The sequence below is a fragment of the Elgaria multicarinata genome, chromosome 3 (genome assembly GCF_023053635.1).
Source record: "Elgaria multicarinata webbii isolate HBS135686 ecotype San Diego chromosome 3, rElgMul1.1.pri, whole genome shotgun sequence".
Lineage (NCBI taxonomy): Eukaryota > Metazoa > Chordata > Lepidosauria > Squamata > Anguidae > Elgaria > Elgaria multicarinata.
In genome coordinates, this window is record NC_086173.1 from 58,916,315 (window position 1) to 58,938,409 (window position 22,095).

At 40.3% G+C, this 22,095-nt stretch overlaps 1 protein-coding gene across 1 annotated transcript in view; it reads left to right on the forward strand.

Annotated features, from left to right (window-relative positions):
• The first annotated feature begins 788 nt into the window (after positions 1-788).
• The window catches only part of LOC134394732 (protoheme IX farnesyltransferase, mitochondrial), a 128,855-nt gene continuing 107,548 nt past the window's right edge, over positions 789-22,095 (forward strand). Inside the window, 5 exon segments of the mRNA XM_063120416.1 lie at positions 789-907; positions 4,991-5,118; positions 7,700-8,024; positions 14,101-14,117; positions 14,119-14,226. Coding sequence (XP_062976486.1) covers positions 5,026-5,118; positions 7,700-8,024; positions 14,101-14,117; positions 14,119-14,226 — 543 coding nt within the window. The 5' untranslated portion in view covers positions 789-907; positions 4,991-5,025.

Sequence of the window (22,095 nt, forward strand, 5' to 3'; positions counted from 1 at the left end):
ATATGCAAACGCTGCTGTGGATAGACGGTGATTATGACTGGGGAGACCTGGGTTCAAATCCCTGCTCAGCCATGAAGCATACTGTGTGCCTTTGGGTCAATCACGACTACCTCTGCCTAAGCTACCTTACATAGTGGGGAATCATAACTGCAATCATAAGCTCCAGAGAAGAGTACAATTTAAACATAAACAAAAATGTGTCTGTGTTACTGTGCCTTCTCTCACAAGTTCCCTGTAACCAGCAGCTTTCTCCAGATGATTTGGACTACAACTCCCAGGATTCCTGAGTCACTGTTCATGCTAGTTGGGACTGATGGAAGTTGAAGTCCAAAACATCTGGGAGGCATTATGGCCGGGGAAGGCTGCTCTATTCGTTGCGACTTGAGTTAACACTATGGAGTCAGCTTATTATGTAGTTACTTAACAAGTCTCCAGCCAGGTGGTCACCTTGTCTCCCGTGCAGCCGTCAGCATCAAAGGAAGACGTTCAACATGCACAGCTCCCCTTCCCGGCCACTCTTCCAGGGAAACCTGTTGCCCCAAGACTTATGCACACAGAGACTTAAAAGCCTTGCTCGGGAAAGGAAGGCGGCAACGCGCTGCTGCACGAGCAGCAGCCGCCGTCCGCAGACATCTGCCAGGATCCGCTAAAGTCTCCACTTCTCCCGCTCGAACGCCAGGTCCCCTGGCTACAGCTCTTCTAGCACAGCGTCCCAGTTCTTTTCCCGCCGGTGCCGGAAGTCCCGCCTTGCCCTCCGGAAGTAAAGCGGAATCTGGAGCTGAGGGAGGTCAAGCCGGCCAAAATGGCGGCGCCCTGGAAGCCGTGCTGAGGGAAGCGAAGGGCAGGGAGGGCGCCGATCCCTGGTGGTCGGTCCTCTGACATCGCGCCCGGCTTCGGGCTCTCGCAGGTACTAAAAAGCAAACAAATAAATCCGGGGCAGTTATTGCTCGCTCTGAAGGGCGGTGCTGATGTCTTGAGGTGGTAGTAGGGGGATGCACAGGGTCGATGGGGTGCACAGCCCTTGGTGCCAGAGGGTTGTTGGGGTTTGTTATCGAGGGAGGGCTGTCAGCTTGAACGGTCGCTGCGGAAATGCCTCTGTCCTTCTTTGTCTGTTTCCTCTGTACGTGTGAGTGCTTGGAAAGGTGACTCGAGAACACTGGTTTCGCCCTCTGTGTATATCATTCCTCCCCAACCTGGCACCCTACCGAATGCATTGGGCTTCACCTTCCATCATCCCCAGCTAGCATGGCCAATGGGAGTTGTAGTCCAACACATCTGGAGGTCACCAACTTGGGGAAAGGGTCTATATTGAGCGGCAACCGTTGCCCGTGGTCTCATTCGGAGTCTTTCCTCTACTTGGTGATGTTGAGGATTGAACCTGGAACTTCCTGCATGCAACGCATATGTTTTACTACTGAGCTATGGCTATTGGTGGCATTAATTATATAAGGAAAAAGTAATGTCCTATTTCTTCGCGCACACAAAACCTTTCCTCTCCGCCCCCCAGGCCAGCTTTCTGATATTCTCTTCCCTTGTATGGGCCAAAACGTGTGACTAGCAGGAATTGTTTGCTACTGTACGCATGGTGAAATAATTCTTTCTCTCATTTCCTATCACCCCTTAATCCTCATCCTGTACTATGTTGACTGAACAAGACAAATCCCTACCCTGAGGAATTTACAATCTAGAATTTGACACACAGGCAGCAATAGAGGAAAGGAGGGAAGATAGTACCAAGGATAAACAAGAGAAAGGTATCTATTCATTCCAGTTATATGTGTTTGAAAGAATAGAGAGAGGCACCATCACTTTTCCGGGGGGGGGGGCATTCCAGGTATAAGAGTCAGTAAGGAGCAAAAGGTGGATCTTTTTGTGGGAGCAAGGACCATTGAATGACTGAAAGTAATGGAATTGCTGAAGTGAGGGTTAGTGGCACGGTTCTACTTGGATAAAAAGGTCAAAAAATAAGGGGGGTTAAGTCCATAGAGGACTTTGAAAGTGAGGTCTTAGTTGAATCTGGGAGTGGATGGATTACAGCTCAGTGGAGGAACATATGCTCTGCATGCAAAATGTCCTAAGTTTAACTCCTGGCATCTCTCCTTTAAAAGGATTGGGTAGCAAGTGTTGTGAAAGACCACTGCCTGAAACTTTGGAGATCTGCTGCCACTCAGAGTTGACAATACTGGACTGGATGGACACACACTTTGAACTACTATAATGCAGCTTCCTATTTTCTTAGCATAGGGACTTGAGAAAGATACCATATGGAGGTGAATGATTTTGATAGCAGAGTTCATAGTAAAGAGGGCTGAGGGATGGCAATAGAACCTGGGTCAGGACAGTTGCTTTAATCAAAGCAGAAGATTACTAGATTGTGAACCAGAATTTTGACTGGGGACTGGTGGGGAGAGGAACAGGGTACATGGTGTCATTGTCAGTGAATATAGAAAATATACGAGGAGAGAAAAGCTTTTGAGGAAAGATGAGAAGTCTGGTTTAGGTCATATGTGAGATTGAGATGGCAGTGAAACACCCAAGCAGAAATATCTGGTGATAAAGGATTCGATTATGGGAGAGTTCTGGGCAAGAGAGAGAGAGTGAGAGTTGGATGTCATCTGTGTATAGAGGTATTGAAACTCATGGGTTTTGATAACATCACTCAAAGATGTTGTGGAAAGACAGAGAGAGAGAAAAAAAAAGAATGGAGCCTTGATAGACATGAGAATGCAAACAATGGGATTCTCTTTATAGAAATGTTGAATGAACAGTTAGATGAGGATAGAGTCAAATAAAATCTAGGACATGAAGCAAGAGAGGGCAACTAACTGTAACAAAGGCAGCAGTGAGATCAAGGAGGATCAGTGATTTTGATGGGAATGATTTCAGTGGAATACAGAGGGCAGAAGCCAGATTACAGGAGTTCTTTGAGCGTTGAGATGGCAGGAGTAAGTATGCGGTTTAGGAGTTTGGAGGTGTAGGGTAGTTGCTTCCATCTCCTCAGATATTGCTATATAAAAGTAGCCAACTTTTAGTCAGATAATTCTGAGTACAAATGGCCTTGCTATGGTGCCACCATGATATGTTTATTAATAGCTAACTGCTCCTCTTTACTCTTTCAGACAGAAAAAATAGGAAAATAGTAGTAGTTATAATATTTCATTTAGCATTATTAATAGTCCCATTAATACTTTGCAAAAGGAACAAAATAAAACTGGAGGTAGTGAGGTGCAAGGAGATGCAAATATTTGGCTAAGCTCTCTCAACAAATAGCATAATACTGTATTTTAGTATCAGTTCAATGCATGTTTTGAGGCAGCATTGACATTTATGAAGAATCCTGGCATTTTAATATTAAGATTTTTCTTGTATGTATATCAGTTTATCTGCTTATTTCCGAGAAGGAAAATAGGACACCTTGCAATTGTATGAGTGATTTCGTGCATGTGATAACAAGATTGAGCTAGGGAAGTTATGAAGTGCCTTCATGTCTCTTCTGCTTCCGCTTTAGTTGACGCCCATTCTGCAAATATTCATGTTTTATTCAACACTAGTTAATCATATACACACCCTCTCTTTCTCTCTCCTGTTTTCCTGAAATCAGGGCTTTAACAACACACAGTAACAATGAAACATGCATACTAACAAACACATATACTCAAAATAACAGTTTATATTTTGATAGAAACTCAGAGAATATCAGATGTGTAGTTAGACAACCTAAGCTCCTTAAAATAGATAGGCTTAAGTACACCTAACTCTGTATTGGGTCAGGCTGTCCTCTGCCTTGAAGTTGAGACGGAGAACATTTGTTAAAAATCACAGGAAGTAGCTAATGGTACCTCATTCCTTTATTAACATTATTATTCTTTATCCTCTCCAAGGTTAACTTGATTTAAAAGGCAATCTGTGTCTCTTTTGCAGGACCGTAATTGGGGCAGGAGAGAAGTTGACTTCAAATCTATACTTGAATTCATAGTTGTACTTGTTAAAATGTTAGGAAAAGTGTAGTTAAGCTAGAATGTTCAAATAAATCACACACCTTCCTTAGTTGACACTGCAGTTAAGTCTTTTGTACTGCCTTTTTTGTTTCTTATGTTGTGTTTTGAAACAACCGCCCTGAAACGATGTACATTTTAGCTGAAATATGCTGATTCTTGACAAATAAAGAAAAATGGTTGTGTAGAAGCATTTATGTTTTCCCACTACTGTCCTTGTTCTTTGCTTTTACATGTTAATGTGTCTAGAAGTGTTGCCCCCCTGCCTGCCAGATTGGTGTTACTAGCTTTCAACTAAATATTTGTGTTCATTTAGGAGAATATGCATCTCTTATATAAGCAAGTAATATTAATAGGTATGTATCCTTGTATAACTTATACAAGGATACAAAAAAATCCTGTTCAATAAATGCAATTGCTTGTTCCAGTCACAGAAGCTACTTTTTAGGGAGTGTTCAATACATTTAGTGTATCGACTTGAGCAACTGAAGCACGTACACCAGCCTCATAAACATTGCTTCAGTGTTTTCCTTTATTGTCATGAGACTTTTTACTGTGACAATTAAAAATGAAGTTTTATGGTTGTCTTATATCATAGCTAGTAGTTTTAAGATCAGTAATAAACACACACACATTGCAGCTGGTGGGGAAAAAACTCCTGATGTGAATGTTCAACTCTGGTGCTGCTTTTATGGGCAATACCTAGTTTTAAGTAAATATTCCATCTTGTTGATGCTTGTCTAGTTATAAACAGTTTTATAGCCAATGGCAGTAGCAGGAGTGGAAAAGATTAGTGTGATAGGTTGTTTGAAAGGGAACACTGAACAACTTCCCCTTGGATTTTGCAAGCAGTATGTTGTCTCCCTTATTATTTTCCTTAGACTTTGTTCTCCTGTGCATCTTTCTCTAGCTGTTGAGACTGAAAATATGCACTAGATTTGCTTCTAATCCTTATTGTAAATAAATTCGGCCATTATTTCCCCCCTCACTTATAGGAATACTTTTCCCGTGCCTTCAAGAAAAAAAAACCATGCAGCAAGTGCCATTCAAGTTTGCATGTTTCTTCAGAGTCACCAAAGAAAGGGGAGTTACATTTCAGAAGTTAAACTTTCTCAGGAGAATGGTAAGTCAGTGTAACACTGTATATCACATCAAAAGATAGTGTAGATTAAGAATAAGCATTTCTTGTATAAACTTCCCACATCTACCCTTTGGTGGACAGCATTACTGTTTTTGGAACTTGCAAATGGAAAATGAAGAATACTCCTTGAAGCATCCTGAAGGAAGAAGAATCATATAGATTATGTGTGTTGTAGAAGTTATTGTTAGCGGTAGTGGTTTAAATCTTGATATCTGTCTTCGGAATTATGGGCAGAGATAACTTTTCTCCATTTGGAAGGTGCCTCTGGCCAATTTTCTGTGATCTCCCCCTTCCTTCTCAAACTCTACACCACAGCTTCTCCCACTCAGCAGGGCCTTGAAGCCTCAAGGAAACATTTTGGGGGGCTCTGGAGCCTGGCAGGTGCGGGAGGATGTGGGAAAGTCAATTTATGTCCATCCCCTTCTATGGGTGGTTATGTGGATCTCACCCATAATACATAATAATCTTTGTATGTTTCTTTTCCACATGAATATCTCCAACTGGCTCGCAGCAGAAGATATAAGAATACATTACCACTATAGCTGATTCATGCTCAGAACAATTTTTCAGTGATTGCAGAAATGAATTAATAGTGGTGCTTAAAATACCTTGAGTTCAGGTCCTGCTGAGCCAAGCACACTCTGGGAATAAAGTGGGGTATAATGGAGATCCACTTCAAGATTTGCTTGGAGAAAAATGATAAAGACTCAAACGTTTTGTACGTTCGAAGTACTTTGTCAGTACTAATCATGCTACTATTATTATTTGGTCCCAACATACCTAAGACACTAAGTTTTCCTTGATGACTTGTCATGATCTCTCATTCTTATGTTCACACTATATAGGTGACTAGTTGAAAATGCATTTGCATTCTAAACATGGTTACATTTAGTCCTGTTGAAAACATACCACCTTGGGAGGGGATGTGTTCTTGTCTTTGCACTTGTTGTGAGCCATATAAGGACAGTTTCAGCAGCTATTCTCAGTGGCAGGGAGTTGGAAAGAGGTATCTCTGCAGTATCTTGCACAGCTACTTGGATCACCAGGAGTCAATCTGGGAGCTGTGTCCCTTCTGGCCTGAGCGAGGAGAAGCCTTGTTCCCTAATGATAGTTACATCTGGAGCGGCACACAATAACACACTTCCTGCAATGGGACTACTTCCTGTTGGCTCACTGTGAGCACTGAAAAGATAGCAGCAGGAACATTGGAGAATTGGGGAGATAATTTAATCCCTTCACCACTGAGAGCTGAATGGGGAGCTGCGTTCCTTGTACTATTTAATCGCCTTGAAGATCATTTGATAGAAAGGAGGTAGTATAATCTTTTATATAAATAAAAGCAATCACAGAGAGGTGAGCTATTCATGGAGAACAAATGGAGCCTCGATTTTCAGAGGCAACATAGCTCTGATTGCCAGATGTTGGCGGAAAAATAGTGGATGGTTATTACTGTAGTATTCTGGTTATGAGGTTGCCGGAGGCATATGGATGCCCCCTAACACTGAATTAGATGGACCTGTTTGATTTAGTAATGCTGTTCATATGTTCAAGCAAATCTAACTATGCAACCCATGGGAAAAGAGAGTTTGAGTTGGCAAGGTTGAAATTGTGCAATTTGCAAGCCATTCCTACATGTAGCTTACCACATGGTGTTAACCTTCATGCCAGCTGTATTGCTATTGGATGTATGAACTGGGCTAAGACCAACTAAAAATGCTCTCTTCATCACACCATCCCTAGATTAACTTTGGACAGCAAGGGAGAATTGTCAGATATTTATTTAGATTAGCATTTGTTGGCTGTGGTTAAACTGGTAGTGATGGGAAGGATATTCTTTTTTATTATTACTTTTTTATTATGTTTCAAAGTATTTTAGTTTAAGTCATTGTTACTTACTGTAAAGCTTGCAGAATATGGTAGATTAGATTTATATAGCGTGAATTCATCTCTTTTCAAAATGAAATGAACAGCTGAAATTTAGTTGGGAGGAATAACAATGTTAGAACAACAAAAATAACCTTAGTCTTACAAGACTCTTTGTTTTTGCTACAAAATGCTACCATGTCTACCCCTCTGGAAACATTCAGTTAGACACAATCCTATGCATGTTTGGACAGAAAAAAGTCCTACAAGCTCCCTGCATGAATGCCCTCGGATTGCTTGCTATGTCTTTTAAAATAAAGTAAAGCAGCTCTAAGGCAGTGGTGGGCAACTTGTGGCCCTCCAGAGGTTTTGGCCTACATCTCCCATGTTCTCTCACTATTGGGTATCCTGGCTAGAGCTGATGGGAGTTGTAAGACAAAACGTCTGGAGGCCCACTAGTTGCCCGCCCCTGCTCTAAGGGGTGTCACTGATTGGTAGTAGCACTAGTGTGCAAAATCTATCAGAAAATTCACCTGCACAGGTCCCATTGAGACAACGCTCTCATGCAGCTCCCACTCCATTCAATGAGGTTTTCACTGGAGAACATCCTTGACAGTGCCTGTAGAACCTATGATTCAAAGTAGTTTAAATGTCTTAAGTTGACATATTTATTTATTTAACGAAAGTTTTTTTCCCCCAGTATGTAGCACAGCACAACAAAGCATTATGTCAGCGAGCAAAGCTGAAACCAGAATCTGCTGCACCTCCTTTCCTTGAAGGACAGCGTTCAGATCAGGAAAAAACCGTTACCCATGAGGTGAGATCGGTTTCATCTCTTCTGCCACATTTGTCGGAGAAACCAGCAATAAATGAGTCTGAAGCGCTAAAGTCCATGGCAGTCACCGACAGTGCGGAAACTGTAATAGGATCTGCATCCAGTGAAGAAAAGCAGTGGAAAGAGATTAAACTACAGCTGGATAATTTACCAGACATTTTGGCTCGTTTGTCCAAAATCAAACTTACAGGTATTATTGATTGCTTTTTCTCTCTCTTCAGGTGACCATTTTCAGGATGTGTGTTCCCCTCTTTGATTGTTCTATTATGTCTTGATTTCTCATGCATTATTTCATCTTATTTGTGCTGTGAGTTCAGTGGGCTACTCCCACGTAAGTGTGTCTAGGATTATTGTAGCCATAGACTCAATCATTTCATTTTATTTATTATTTTTTAAATTTATTATTTCATTTATATCCCACTTTTTTTCCTCTTGCAAGAAAGCCAAAGTGGGTTACATAGTCCTCTGTTTTATCCTCACAGCAACCCTGTGAAGTAGGTTAGGCTGAGAGTCAGTAACTGGCCCAGAATCATCCAGTGAGCTTCATTGCCAAGTGGGGACTAGAAGCCAGATCTCCAAATCCGAATCCCAGTCCAACAACTACACCACACTGGCTCTCCATGTAAGGAAATGTAGAATAAGACAATCCTTTTTTTGGTGCGCCCAGGTTTTTTGTTTAAATCTGGCAGGTGGGATTGATCTAAAGGAACATACAAGAGCTTGCACATACCCACTGAGATGTTTTTCACTCTGAATAGCTTACCATCATATGCTATCATTAAATGTTTTTGAAATACTGTTTTTAAAAAGCAAAACCAAACTATCTTCTTGGAACTAATGTGAGTCTTTGGATGCTAGCTTTAGTTTTGATGTTCTTCTGCACTTTAATATGAAAACATTTTCATCTATAAGGGTGGATGGTTTAAAAATAAATCTAATCTGCATCAGTGGTAGAATGTTGCAGAAAGAGATGAATAGGGTTGTTAGAAATGTCATGCTAGCAGGTCTCCAGTGCCTTTGAAAGGTGTTTGGCAGCAGATGAACAGGTGCAGGTCTCACCATCACTGCACCTGTTGTATAACTGTAGGTTGAGTACTTTCAAAATTACAAGTGCCTTGCTAGGCTGAGAAGAATGGCAACCCTCACTAGAAACAGCTAGATTTATATAGGTTGCTTCTATTGCTTGCTGTGCTCTTCTGTTGTTTCCATTGCTTTGGGAGCATCCTTGCCTCTGCATCTGTTGGAGGGCTGTCCAGATACCTGTGGAGAGCCATAAGGAATATGGGAATAGCAGTGAGTAATGGTCAGCAGTTGCAACAGATAGTGCTGGTGCCTAGCTGCTAAGCAAATGTAGGTGAGCAAATGATTGAGAGCATAGCCACATCAGTGCTCTTCCACTTTCCATGCCTCATCCACCTTCCCCCATTCATGGAACTCTGATATTCACACTTCAAGGGTCATATGTTAAGAGAGAGACTGAAATAATTCAGACAGTGCTTATCTATCTAATATATAGAGCTGCAGTGTAGTTACTGCAAGTGCTGTTTGTGCTGCTCCATGTAGCCAGGCTCTGCAAGGCAAGAAGGAGGTGAATTTTTCCTGGTTATTTTCTGGGCCTTCACATCCATAGCAATGTGTACATAAGCCTGTAGTTTTCCACTTACTGGAAATTTTGCTTAATGGCTAAAATGTTCATTTTCTTCTGTGAAGTCACTAAGAGCAGAATTCAGTTCTTAAAGTGTACATATCTTAGACCTACCAATAAAAAAAAATCATTGTTTTATTCGGTTCCCTAATAGTGTGTATGAACTCTTTATTTGGTGTCCTTGCCAACTCTAATGCTATATTTATTGTTCTTTTAACAAGAGTACATTATGATACTTATATTCTGTATTATGCACATTCCACCAAAGGCATCCTATTGATTTTATAGGATTTGGATAAGTACTGCAGTTCATTTTGAATTCCTTTCTTGATTCAAAGAAAATCAAACAAACAAATTTTAAATTTCATTGTCCCTTCCTCTGAAAGTTCAATGATAGCATTTTGGCCTGGTTTGCATGTAGACAATGTACTAAGCCAGGATTTAGTGTTATCTTGCATTAGCCTCTGTAAGCCTGAAGGAAAAACTAATAATTTCACTTCTCCTGGTTCTGGCTTGTTCTTGGGTACAAACCGGGAATAGTGGCTTAGCACATGCTATACTCAATTGCTAATCAGTCCAACAGCCAACCCTGGATTATTTTGCTGGCATTTTTAATAAACTATTGGGGTGGAAGGAGTGCAGGCTCACAGAGGGTTGTGCACATAATGCTAAATCCTGGCTTAGTGTTACGTATGAATGTGGCCAGTATCAAAGTCTGATTTATTTTTAGGACTGCTTCTTACTTTCTGCAAGAAGTGTTGCCAACATTTGTTTCCAATTACTATTAAATGCAAGAATGCTTTAAGAATATGGCCTTTTAGTGTTCACGCTGTAACCTCTAATGAAACATATATATAACTAGTCCAAACAAATCTGGGGTTACTAAGTAAACAAATTGGTGTGTCTCCTACCAGTAACATTACTCTTATTTTAGTGTTTCAGTGAGCAAAGTGTGAGAATGTAAGGAGAGAAACATTGATGCAAGCATTTTAGAGAATGCTCTTTCTCCCTGGGGAAATATTAAAACTTGCAGTAACATGATCAAATTTCTCCCCACCCCCCTCCTGCCCTGGTCAAAGCAAAAACGCACTTTTTCAAACCTCCTACTATAATTTTATCATAGAAGCTCTGAAAGGTAAGAACTTCATTTTAAAAGATCAAACAAAATTATTGGAATAATGGGTTGGATCCAAAGTTGTGTGGAGCAGAACTCTGCAAACTAGACGCTCCTACGGACAAGAAAGGTGGAGGCGCAGGGGGAAGGAGCAATTGGTGAAAAAATTGCCTTCCTTCTCCCACCCACGGGAGTGTCTAGTTAGTGAAATAAGAGCTTCCACTTGATCTGTCTGACTTCTATGCATGGAAGGAGCCCTTCCATTCTGGAACAGTTGATATGGATCCAACCCAATGTTATAATTTTGATATTTTAAATCCAATATTGTAATTTTAATTTTTTAAAAGTGTACTAAAAGTTTGGCCTTTTTATTTTATTGCAACTATTGGAAGTTCATAAGGTAGCTTGAGACTGGCATGCTGTATGCAAATCTTTAAAACATAAGCAGACTTTTTCAGATTTAACTTGAGCTTCCTGTCCGTTTAAAAGTTTGGAAGTAATGGGGGGGGGGAGAATGCAGGTATTCCACTCTCCTGGTCCACTTGTCCCTTTGCCTGCATTATCCTGTCTGCTATAGCGACAGGATTCTAATTTTACCCACGACAGGTGGAGGTACAATGTGGGATAGCACTGCAGCCATGGGCATTTGTTCTTAGGGGCAAGGGAGTGCAGCTGCCCCCCCCCCCCAGATTTCAATAAAGATGTCTTTCTCAAAGCAGCAACAGCAGTTGCTGTGCCTGCCCCATCTATCTCTACTTTCAGTTTCCTGCCCCACAGGCAACCTTGAGGATAGGACAGGAGGTCAGTAGATTAAACACAGGAGGTGTTTCTGTGTGGCTTTGGGGGTGCCTCTGAGTTTATCTGGTGTTTTAGAGAAATTCAGATTGGGCTGTGAAGTTGATTGTAGCAGCAGTGCAATTCATTAAGGGTTAGTACAGGTTTTAGGGGGAACAAAAACAAGTCAAAGCTGTATTGACAGGAGCTACTGAACAGGACTAAATAGTGGAAGAGTCTGCTTATAAACATAAAAAAGCAGCCTCATCATGGCTTAGTGTGTCATCTGAACAGGATCAGTATTATGATAAGTGATACCATAAAATATATGACATGGTATTCTTAAGACTGCTGTACTGTGTTTGTGCCTTTAGTTTTTTTCTCTTGTTCCAATATGTGTGTGTGTTTTAATCTTTCACTCTAAATAAAATTTTGTTAGAGTTCATGATGCTTCTTTAATATAACACTGCTGTTCAGGTCCCAGGAACTGTGTAGGGTTCTAAATGTCATTGATTGTGATGCTAAGTTATGGAAAGAACACAGGTGTGTAGTAGCAGTGTGTGCTATGCACACGAAGTACAATCACAAACTGGTGTGCCATTTCTCCTCCCCCCCACCCTCTGGGAAAAATCCAGCAGGCGTCCATGATTGCAGCTATATCCTTTCCTACATGTGACAACATTAATTCTGGGTTGGCTCAGTCCATAGTAGTCTCATGTGTAGAAGGTAGCAGGGTATAAAGCAGACCTTTCACGGAATGAATTTAGTAAATATAAACTGAAAAGATGAGTGGTTCTAGATGCCAGAACAAACAAAATTCTAACAGGTATCGGTGACTAGTATATTGTTCCAAGTTTCATTCCAATGCGTTTTATTTATTTATTTATTTAGAATATTTATATACAGTAACAAACTGTTCATCAGGAGATTGCTGTGAAAGTTACATAAAAATGATGATTAATGCCAATAAAAATGATACTATAGTAAACAAAATGAATAGATACTACTCTATACAGTAAAACTTGCATTGAAGGAAGGAAAGGAAAGGAACCTCTCGTGCAAGCACTTGAGTCATTGCTGACTCCTAGAGGGACGCCTGCTTTCGCTGACGTTTTCTTGGCAGACTTTGTAGCAGGGTGGTTTGCTATTGTCTTCCCCAGTCGCAGTTACCTTTCCCCCAGCTAGCTGGGTACTCATTTTACCGACCTTGGAAGGATGGAAGGCTGAGTCGACCTGAGCCGGCTGCCTGAGAACCAGGGATCGAACTCAGGCCATGGGGAGAGTTTCGGCTGCAGTAACTGCCGCTTACCACTCTGCGCCACACGAGGCTCTTGCATTGAATAAATAGATTAAAACTTGCATTGTGTGATGGCTTCTTACATACCCTACTACAAGCCATGGTTTGTGGTGTGGTTAAGCAGCCAGACCAGCCGGGTTCAGATGACACAGCAACCTGTACTGCATCATGGGTAATTATGCAAATAGTAGTTGTATTTGTGGCACATGCGTGGGCTGGTGAATAAGCCATGGTGACTTCTTTTCCTCCTGTGGTTGTCTGAATCTGGCCGCTGTGTGAAATTCTGGTCTCCAGAAACATTCCCTTATGCTGAAATGGGTTACCAAGTTCTGTGGTAGCTTTAGCCTTCAACAGTTTTCCTGGGAAGCCCTGCTTTGAGAATCCTTCATAGTACTCAGATTCCAGAAGTTATATTTTTAAAAAAATAGATTTAGGTCTCTAGGTCTGAATTTGAGACATATATTTGAAGCTCACTTTAGCCAAGGCTGAAATGATGCTCTTGACAGCAAGAACTTTGTTTTATGAGTGTGGGATACTGGGCAAACTTACAGAAATATCTATTCCAGTTGGATAAATGAGAATGCACTACAGCTGCTTTTAATGAGAACCTGATAAGTCGCAATGAAATGACTGGCTGAAATTAATCTGGAGAAATCAATGGAGACTTTAATTAGAACAGTGGCTACAGTATGCTAGAATTTCTTTGAGGGTCATTGTAATGATAATGTTATACAGACTGCTCCTCCTCTCTCCTTCTATAAATGAGCTGGTGTTTTGCTATAATAAATGAGTTTAAAGTATTCTCTCTGATAATTTTAATTAAAACCTCTTGTCAGAATGTAAAAGAAGGCATTTGCCCTTGCTAATGGAAGCCCAGCATTTCTAGCAAAACTTAATAAAAAGTCAAGTACGAAGGCAGAAAAATATGTAGCTTGCATTTCCCCCCCACTGCTCCCACCTTTTTTTAATTTCAGCTTCAGTACTCCTTACGCTGCTTTTAACTTTCATAAGGCTAGAATGGTGAATGAGAGAGCAGTGCAAACAGTGTGGGTATTGTGATAGTGGCTGCACAAATAGCTTTAACCCTGCGGTTGTGGGGATGCACCTGTTTGCCTGGAGGAGATTGTTAACTCGGGATTGGTGAGTTGCGAAGTTGCTCATGAGGAGCATACTTAATATGTGTGTATGCAGAAACACTTCGTAGTCTCAAATCTCTAATTAGAAGAGAAACATTCCCCTTCTGTTTTCTCTGCATCCTCCTCTTTTAAGCAGGAGATTGTGGAAGTGGGTCCCCTGCATCTCCTTTCTGTTACCACAAAAAGGGAGGATAGCACAGTGATGGATAAACACAGAACTGTCTATCCATGAAGGAGGTGTCTTTTTTAACAATATGGTAACATGTACTGCAAAAGTATGTATTTTTTTTTGTGTTGCAGCCCTGGTTGTAAGTACCCGCCGCAGCTGGATTTGCGATGGCACCAGTGCCGTTTGACCTAACCTGTTTCCTGCTTGCCTCCTTTGGAACAGGGCTGTCATCATGCGCTGCTAATTCCATCAACCAGGTTGGTACTTTATTATTAGCTTGTCCTCACAGGTTGGTACCATGAATACCTTGGAGTTAATCTTTGTAATATCTCTGATAGGATAAATCAAAATGTGAACATCTAGTGTAGCATGTTTGCTTGGGAATATGAATTAAGATAGCATTCAAACCTTGTCATAACAGTACTTCTCTCAGCTAGTATGAAGTGTGAACTGTTAAAAAGGATTGACTACAGTCAGGTCTCTTGGGCAGTGTTCTGCTGTGATATAGTGTCTGAATAAACTTTCCTTTCTCTGTTTTCATTCTGTAGTGTGACAATATGGGCCTGTGTCCATTGTCTGCAGTAGGGTCGGTTCAAGCAGGCCTTTGGCTTGTAAAATGGTCTGTTGGATTGGGTGCTGTTATTATTCTGTAAATTTTGGTGTGGTTTTATATGTGATTTTTAGTGTATTTGTTTGTTATTGATTTTAAATATGCTTTTAAAAAACATTTCTATGATTGTTTGCCACCTGGAGCACCATTTTCTGGATGTAAAGGTGAGGTATAAATTGAATAAATAGGGTCTAGGGAAGGTTTAAAAACTACTGCTTCTCCTAGAAAGATGCATAAATGATAGTAGGGGGGAAAGAAACCACTGTGGCTTCTTTTCCCTGACCTATGTTTGCCATGTGCACACCTGTTATTGGCAAAATTACCTGCGATGGCATGTGGGTTGCCGTGTTGTTTGAATCCAGCATGATGCACAACAGTTCTTACCCACCCCACAACCCATCCACAAACCATGGATTGTGGGGTTGGTAAGAAGCCACACTTGTTGCACAATGCAACCAGTGCTGCATTGAGAGTAATTATGCAAATAGTGGACATGAGCATGGGTGGCGTGGGGGAAGAAGCCATGGTGGCTTCTTTTCCACCCATGATTGTTCGAACCCAGTCAAAGTCATGTATGTGCAAGCCAAGATGCAAAATGCAAGGCCCTTATTAATTAAAGGTATAAACACAAACAGTGCCCGCATATGAAATTCCTTTAATATTTATATTGGCATCTGGATTGGTATGGGTTTTGGGGATGAAATGAGAAGATCTTCAGGAGCTTCCCCTCTGTGCACATGATGGCATGATCTCAAGGGAAATACACATACTAGAATCTTTCTCAGAGTTTTTATTTCAGCAGTTACGAATTTTCTGTAACCTTTCCAAGTCCCAAAAACTGTTTGGGAATTTGGTGAATCATTCTCAAAGGAATGATATCACTGTGTGCATGCTATTTCCCCCTAACTTCCATTTTACAAAGCTTAAACTGGTCTTTGAACCCTTGAGTTTAAAGAGAACCTATTTGAAATCCCAACTCTGAGGATAATTCAGATTACATCAAAGTGAGGCAACAATAAACTGTGTTTTATCATTATGTGAATGAGCCTCAGACATCTCCCACCCCCATGTAGTTGTGAGGAAGAGATCAGAAGAGACCTCTCGCACACATTTTTTTTTTAATTAACTGTAACTTAGGGTTATAGCCCAGACAAACTGCTTAATGATAACTGTGTGTTACTGAAATTAACCAACTCCAAAGCTTGGTTTACAAAAGTAGCTTATTTCAATAAATCATCATTGAGATTAACTATAGGTTCACTCATGTACAAAAATAAACCATAGTTATATCATTATACATACAAACCAGGCCATTGTGCTTAGGTTATTCTGAATTTGCTGGTCAAATTAATTGTGCATTTTCAGGTAGTACCGCTGAAAGATTAGTTAATAGCAGATTGTGCAGTATGTCTTCTCTAGGTGTTCTTGGATGAAACTGTTGTTCTGCCTTCATTTCAATTGGGTTTCAGACCCACATTTGGCACTGACATTGCTTTGGCTGCCCTGTATGATGGGAAGAAAAGTTTTCAGTGCTTAAATTTTCCAAGGAAAAATTTCTGTTTCATAAGTTCATTACTAAAAATAAATGCATGCTAATTGCAAATTCAATATTAGGTAAGCTTGTCAGTTTCAAAGTTGTAATTAATATTTCAGGTGGTCATTCCTTAGATGCATATATGTCATTGAAATGGAAATAATAAGTTAAATGGAAATAATAAGTAATAAGCCTCAGTGGAAGAGAGTTGAGCTCTGTTGAAATATATGAGTGTTTGTCAGCATATCATATACATTTCTTTGTGTTGCTAAAATTAATTAGTATGTCAACAGTTTTCAGGTTCTTTTTTCTTCTTACATTTAAACAATGTAAGGAATGTGCATGTTATTGTCATTAAATTTTACTAATATTCCAATATTTTTTTCTACATAATTTAATTTCCCCCTTAAATATTTCTGGTTAAATACTTGTAGTGTATTGGGATGAAACATTAACATGGTATACTTTTTAAAAGAGTCATTTCTTGCTAAATATAAGTAAAATAAACATGTTACATTAGTTGACCCTCTAGGGCACCATAATTTTTTCCAATGCAAATGGGGTACTTTCTTTTAGCTTGGTTTACGAAATACAAGTTTTAAAAAACATGCTAAATTAGTTCTCTCTAGGAACAACATGTGGCCCAGCAGATGTTTTGGCCTGTAGCTCCCACCAGCTCTAGCCAGCATAGCCAATGGTGAGAGGTGATTGGAGTTTTCGGCCAAAACTTTTGGACGGCCAGAAATTGCCCAGTTTCTGATGCAGACTGAAATTTTCCTGTGAAAATGATCCATTGCAAATTAACCTAAGTTGCATTGGAAACTTTCCCCCCAAAAAATTCCAATTTGAAATATTCTGGAAAATCCATATTGTTAGCTACAGCCAGTGGCCACCAACTTGGTGCCAAGCAAAAGTGTGCAGGGCGGGTGGGAAGGAGGGAGAGATAATAAACAATTATATAAGTCTTATTAAAAATGAACAGCATTAACTGCATTTTTTCCATTTCATAGAATCATACAATAGTAGAGTTGGAAAGGACCTATAAAGCCATTGAGTCCAACCCCCTGCTCAATGCAAGAATCTACCTTAAAACATACTTGACAGATGGCTGTCCAGCTGCCTCTTGAATGCATGTGGGAGAGCCCATGACCTTCTTAGGTAATTGGTTCCATTGCCCTACTGCTCTAACAGTCAGGAAGCTTTTCCTGATGTGCAGCCGGAATCTGGCTTCCTGTAACGTGAGCCCATTATTCCGTATTCTGCACTCTGGAATGATTGAGAAGAGATCCTGACCCTCCCTGTGTGAGAACCTTTCAAGTATTTGAAGAGTGCTATCATGTCTCCCCTCAGTCTTCTCTTCTCCATAGTAAACATGCCCAGTTCTTTCAGTCTCTCCTCATAGGGCTTTGTTTCCAGACCCCTGATCATCCTCATAGCCCTCCTCCAAACCCCCTCCAGCTTGTCAGCATCCTTCTTGAAGTGTGGTGCCTGGAACTGGACACAGTACTCAAGATGAGGCCTAGCCAGTGCTGAATAGAGGGGAAGTTCATTGGGCAGCAGTTTTTTCATAGACATGTTGAAAAATGACATATTTTGTTGGCTCGCTCTTTGAGCATACATTGGTGACAAAGAAACCAGGAAGGGATGACAGTATTACCAATCACTTAAGTTGGACTTAAAAGTTTACAGGGCCTTTGCAGTCTTTGCTTTTTTCCACTTAGAACATCCTTGTTAAGTAGGCCATTCTTGTTACAGAGCTGAGTGGCAAATTATTTTTGCGTGATGCAGAAATCCACATGTAGTTTGGCAGTGCAAGAACCTGTCTACACATAGCATACGTACCACAACTTGCAAGTATACAGATTCTAACCACTAGGTTGTGTGGTGATGTGGAGCTTTGTGTCCCAAGGAGGTGGAGCAACTTCTCTGAGCAAGTGACAGCTGAAGAGTCAGAAGCTCTTATCGAGAGATCCGACAAAGGCTGGAACAAAGTCTTGTTGTTTAAAAAGATATGAATATGTGTAATGTAAAGTAGCTGCTCTGGGAAGAAAATCCAAATTGTAAGTTACCCACATCTCTTATAGAGCCAAAGAAAGAAAGAAATTAGGAAAAGAAAATGGAAACCCCACTCTATGAACTGCTCATCTCCCACAGGCAACGTCCCCTTGTTTTCTTCAGTATTAATCACTCTTTAACCTGCTTTTAGTTTAGCTAAATATCCATTTTAGACTTGTAAACCTGTTCTCTGATCTCATTATGAAAACTGAAAATCAAGGTTTTTCTAGCATAGTGTCAGATGTGGAAAGAATATAATTTGTTAGATTTGAGAGATGTTAACCTTTGATTTATGGCACTGCCATGCAGATAAAACATGTAGTGTTGTTTACAACAAAATCTACAGCATTGAAATCTTAAAAGATTGCATGTATCTCTTAGAAGTCAAGTGCATTCTTCTGAAACTGTTGGAATGGTTCAAAGTGGGAGAAGGCTTTAAAGATGAAAGCCGGATGTTTAAAATGGTTTGAATTTAGTAGCTGAAAGATAAACTGCTGTGGTTAGGTTTGACTGATAGCACCTTGAAAAAGAAGCAGATGGGATTGCATATCTTACATTGAACATTTAAAACCTACAATGGAAACTAAAGAAAACATGGTCACATGGGAAAGGAGAACAAATAAAAAAGAGGCGACATTAGCCCTACAGAGTTTGTGCATGTATGTGGTAGTGGTGGGGAGGTTGGTCTAGAGTTAATTGTGTTGGACATTTGCCGTATCTGTATTTTGGCATTTGATGTAAAAGTATTTATTATGCTTTTGTTCTTGGTATGAATATCCCTTATCCACAACACAACAGTGTCCTTAAAAGTGAAACCAGAAGATACCCTTGCACAGTTATGCAGGCTATGATATCAGCTCATTTAGATTACTGCAGTGCATTGTACATGGGGCTACCTTGGTCAGCTGTTTAGAAACTAGAGTTTAGGCAAAACATAGTGACACTTTTATTAACTGGGAATTGACAGCCTCCCCCAGTTTTGAAACAGGTTCCCTGCATTCCAGTCCATTTAACATGATTCAGAATGTTCACTTTGACCTATAAAGGCCACATTTTTGTCCCCAGAACAAATGAGCCATTACCCTATAGGAAGCATGATGAGCTTCAGCCTTTCTCCAGTCTAGAATTGCAGAGGTGGCAGGGATCATGCTGGCAATCCCTGCCCCTTCCCCAGTTCCAAGGTTGGCAGGAAAGCTGGTGGGTGATTTAAGTGCTGTGTTGCTGAAACATCTGGGGCAGGGTAAAAATGTCAAACATCCTGACCACCCTTTCCTGTCCAAGAGTGTCTCAGATGTGTTGTAGTTAAAACAGCAAGATCTCCATGGGAGAGAGGGCTTCCTCAGCTGCACAGCTCCTAAACTGGCTAGCTCCACACAATGATGTCGGATTTCTGGAAAATTTTGAATTGAAAAATTTCCCTATACAAATTAGTTATTTGCAGAGAATCATTTGCATCAGAACATTTTCAATTTGTATCAGAACATTTTCTGATGCCCTAGAGAGTGATCTAATTTAGCATGTTTATGTGTATTTAGTAAACAAAGCTTTAAAAAAAAACACCCCATGTTATTTTTTTGTCCCAATACACCATATTTTGACAAATATCTGACAATAAATATATTTGGCACACTTAATGCAATTTGAATGTTATGTATATATGTTTCCTGGAATACTTGTAAAAAATATATTAGACAATAGCATGTATGCCCTTTACATTGTTTAAATGTAACAAGAAAAAGGAAAGGTACTGAAAAGTTACGCACTAATTCAGCCTTCCCCAACCTGGTGCCCTCCAGATATGTTGGATTACAACTCACGGTATCCCAGTCATGCTGACTAGGGGGGTCTTGCAATTGACATCCATTCATTGTTACTAATGAACTTATGAAATGGAAAATTTTCCACAGAAAAGTTATGCACTGGGAAAGCGCCCCATCATTTTGGGAAAAAAATCTCCACCACATCACTGGTTCCATGTGTCCTGTTCCTTCAGGAAACAGCTGAGGGGAGTGTCTTGGTCACTGTATTTTCAAAGCACACAGAGCTGCTTGGCCACCTAGGGGCCAAACTAGTAACTCCTCACCACCCTTTTCATCTCCAGACTGGGAGCGGGGATGGGGAGCAGGGGTCCAGACCTTTTTTTTTTTTTCTACAATACTTAAACATACTCCAATACAATTAAAGAAACAACATACTACATAAATGTTGAATAAATGTTGAATAACAATAATATAATATCTATATAACATAATCAAACATAACATATAAGTGCTCCCCCCCACCTCGGGATCTCATTCCTGATTCCAAAATCTCATACTTTCTTCTGCTGGTGGCTTCCCACTTCCCTTAAAAAACACAAATATTAGGAACTGTTTCCAAATTCCTTCAAAATCATTTGTTTTAGCTATACCTCTTCTCAATTTAATATTACAAGTCAGTTTGTCATTAATATCTAAATCCCAAACTTCTTTATACCATTCTTCGATACAATATTCCCCTTGAATCTTCCAGTTCCTTGCTACAATCCATCTTGCCGCCGTCAGCAAATTCGTTATTAATTCCTTAATTTCTTTTTTACATTTTACATCTTCCAATAGTGACAGTAATGCAACTTTTGGTGTTTGTTCTATCTTCATTCCCACAATTTCTTCAATCTCCAGAAACACCATCTAGGGGTCCAGACCTTAAGCAAAGGTGCAGCATGAATCTGGTAGGAAGGGAGGGATCCCGAAATGTTGGATCTCTGCCTAAACAGTTTAAATCCAAGATACCTAAAAGATCACTTTTAGGTATCTTGGTGTTGAGGCCTTGCTCTGAATCTTTCCCTGTCACCATCTGAAGAGCAGTGGATGGTGACTGGAGACAGAGCTTTCTAAAGTGTGGCACCCGTCATTGGGGATGCAGTTTGCCTGGTGATTTTTTTTTTCTGGTGCCAGCACAAAACCTCTTTACGTACAGAGGACTGCTGGGTCTTTTAATCTTGTCTGTGGATATTTAATGGAGGAATTGTTTTCCTGTTTTTATTGATAATCCTAAATGAATACTTACGGTCAGTTCAGTCTTCAGTTTCCATTCATTAGAGATTTCTATGCCTAGATACATGTGAAAATGTAATGTAACATTTTACATACTGTATATTCACTGTGATGAGTTTATTTCACCCACCACCCACTAAGAGAGAGTCTTTTAATATAACTACATTTTATTCTCAACCCCAGATGACTCGGTCAAGGGATTAATTCCAGGATTCTCATAGTTTGATAGAGTGAATGTTCCTGGATTGAGGAAGACATCCTAGGCTTCCCCGACTGTAGCTTGGAAAGATAAAGGGAGACTATTCAGCTAGTGGTGCTCATTCTTGGTTTTGTCCCTGGCTACCTGCCAGACCATAGAGAAAGAGATCAGAGTTTTGCAGGTCCACAGTGTGGTTTTAGTTTCCTGTAGCAGTGGTGCCAGCAAAACAAGAAGCCAGTGAAAACTGAAGGAGCTCTCTATTGATCCTTATCAGTCCATACCTGCTGGTGTGTTGGAAAGTACAGTCCACACAGCTAACCACATTGCATTAATTAGTTGGGAGCGAGTCATCCTGTTGCTTTCCGTCTTCCAAGAGGAGGAGCTTGGCCTTCACTGCCACTTGCCTTTTGCTTTCTTTAAAACTCCATCTCATGCTACCAAGGATTTAAGACAAGGTTTGGACAACCACAAAGGTCTGAATACTAGATTAATTTAGTTCAGAGGAACCCTTCCACTTATGAGATTTTGAGTAATGTGTTGTGACCCCTCTGGAAGAAGTGCTTTAAAAGCCACTGTGAAACCACTCATAGCCACCTAGAAGGTTTTTGAAATGAATAGAAAATGGGTAGCCAATTCGCTTGACTTCTGTATCGCTCATTTAAGATTAACACCTGATGCATCTCTGTCTATTTT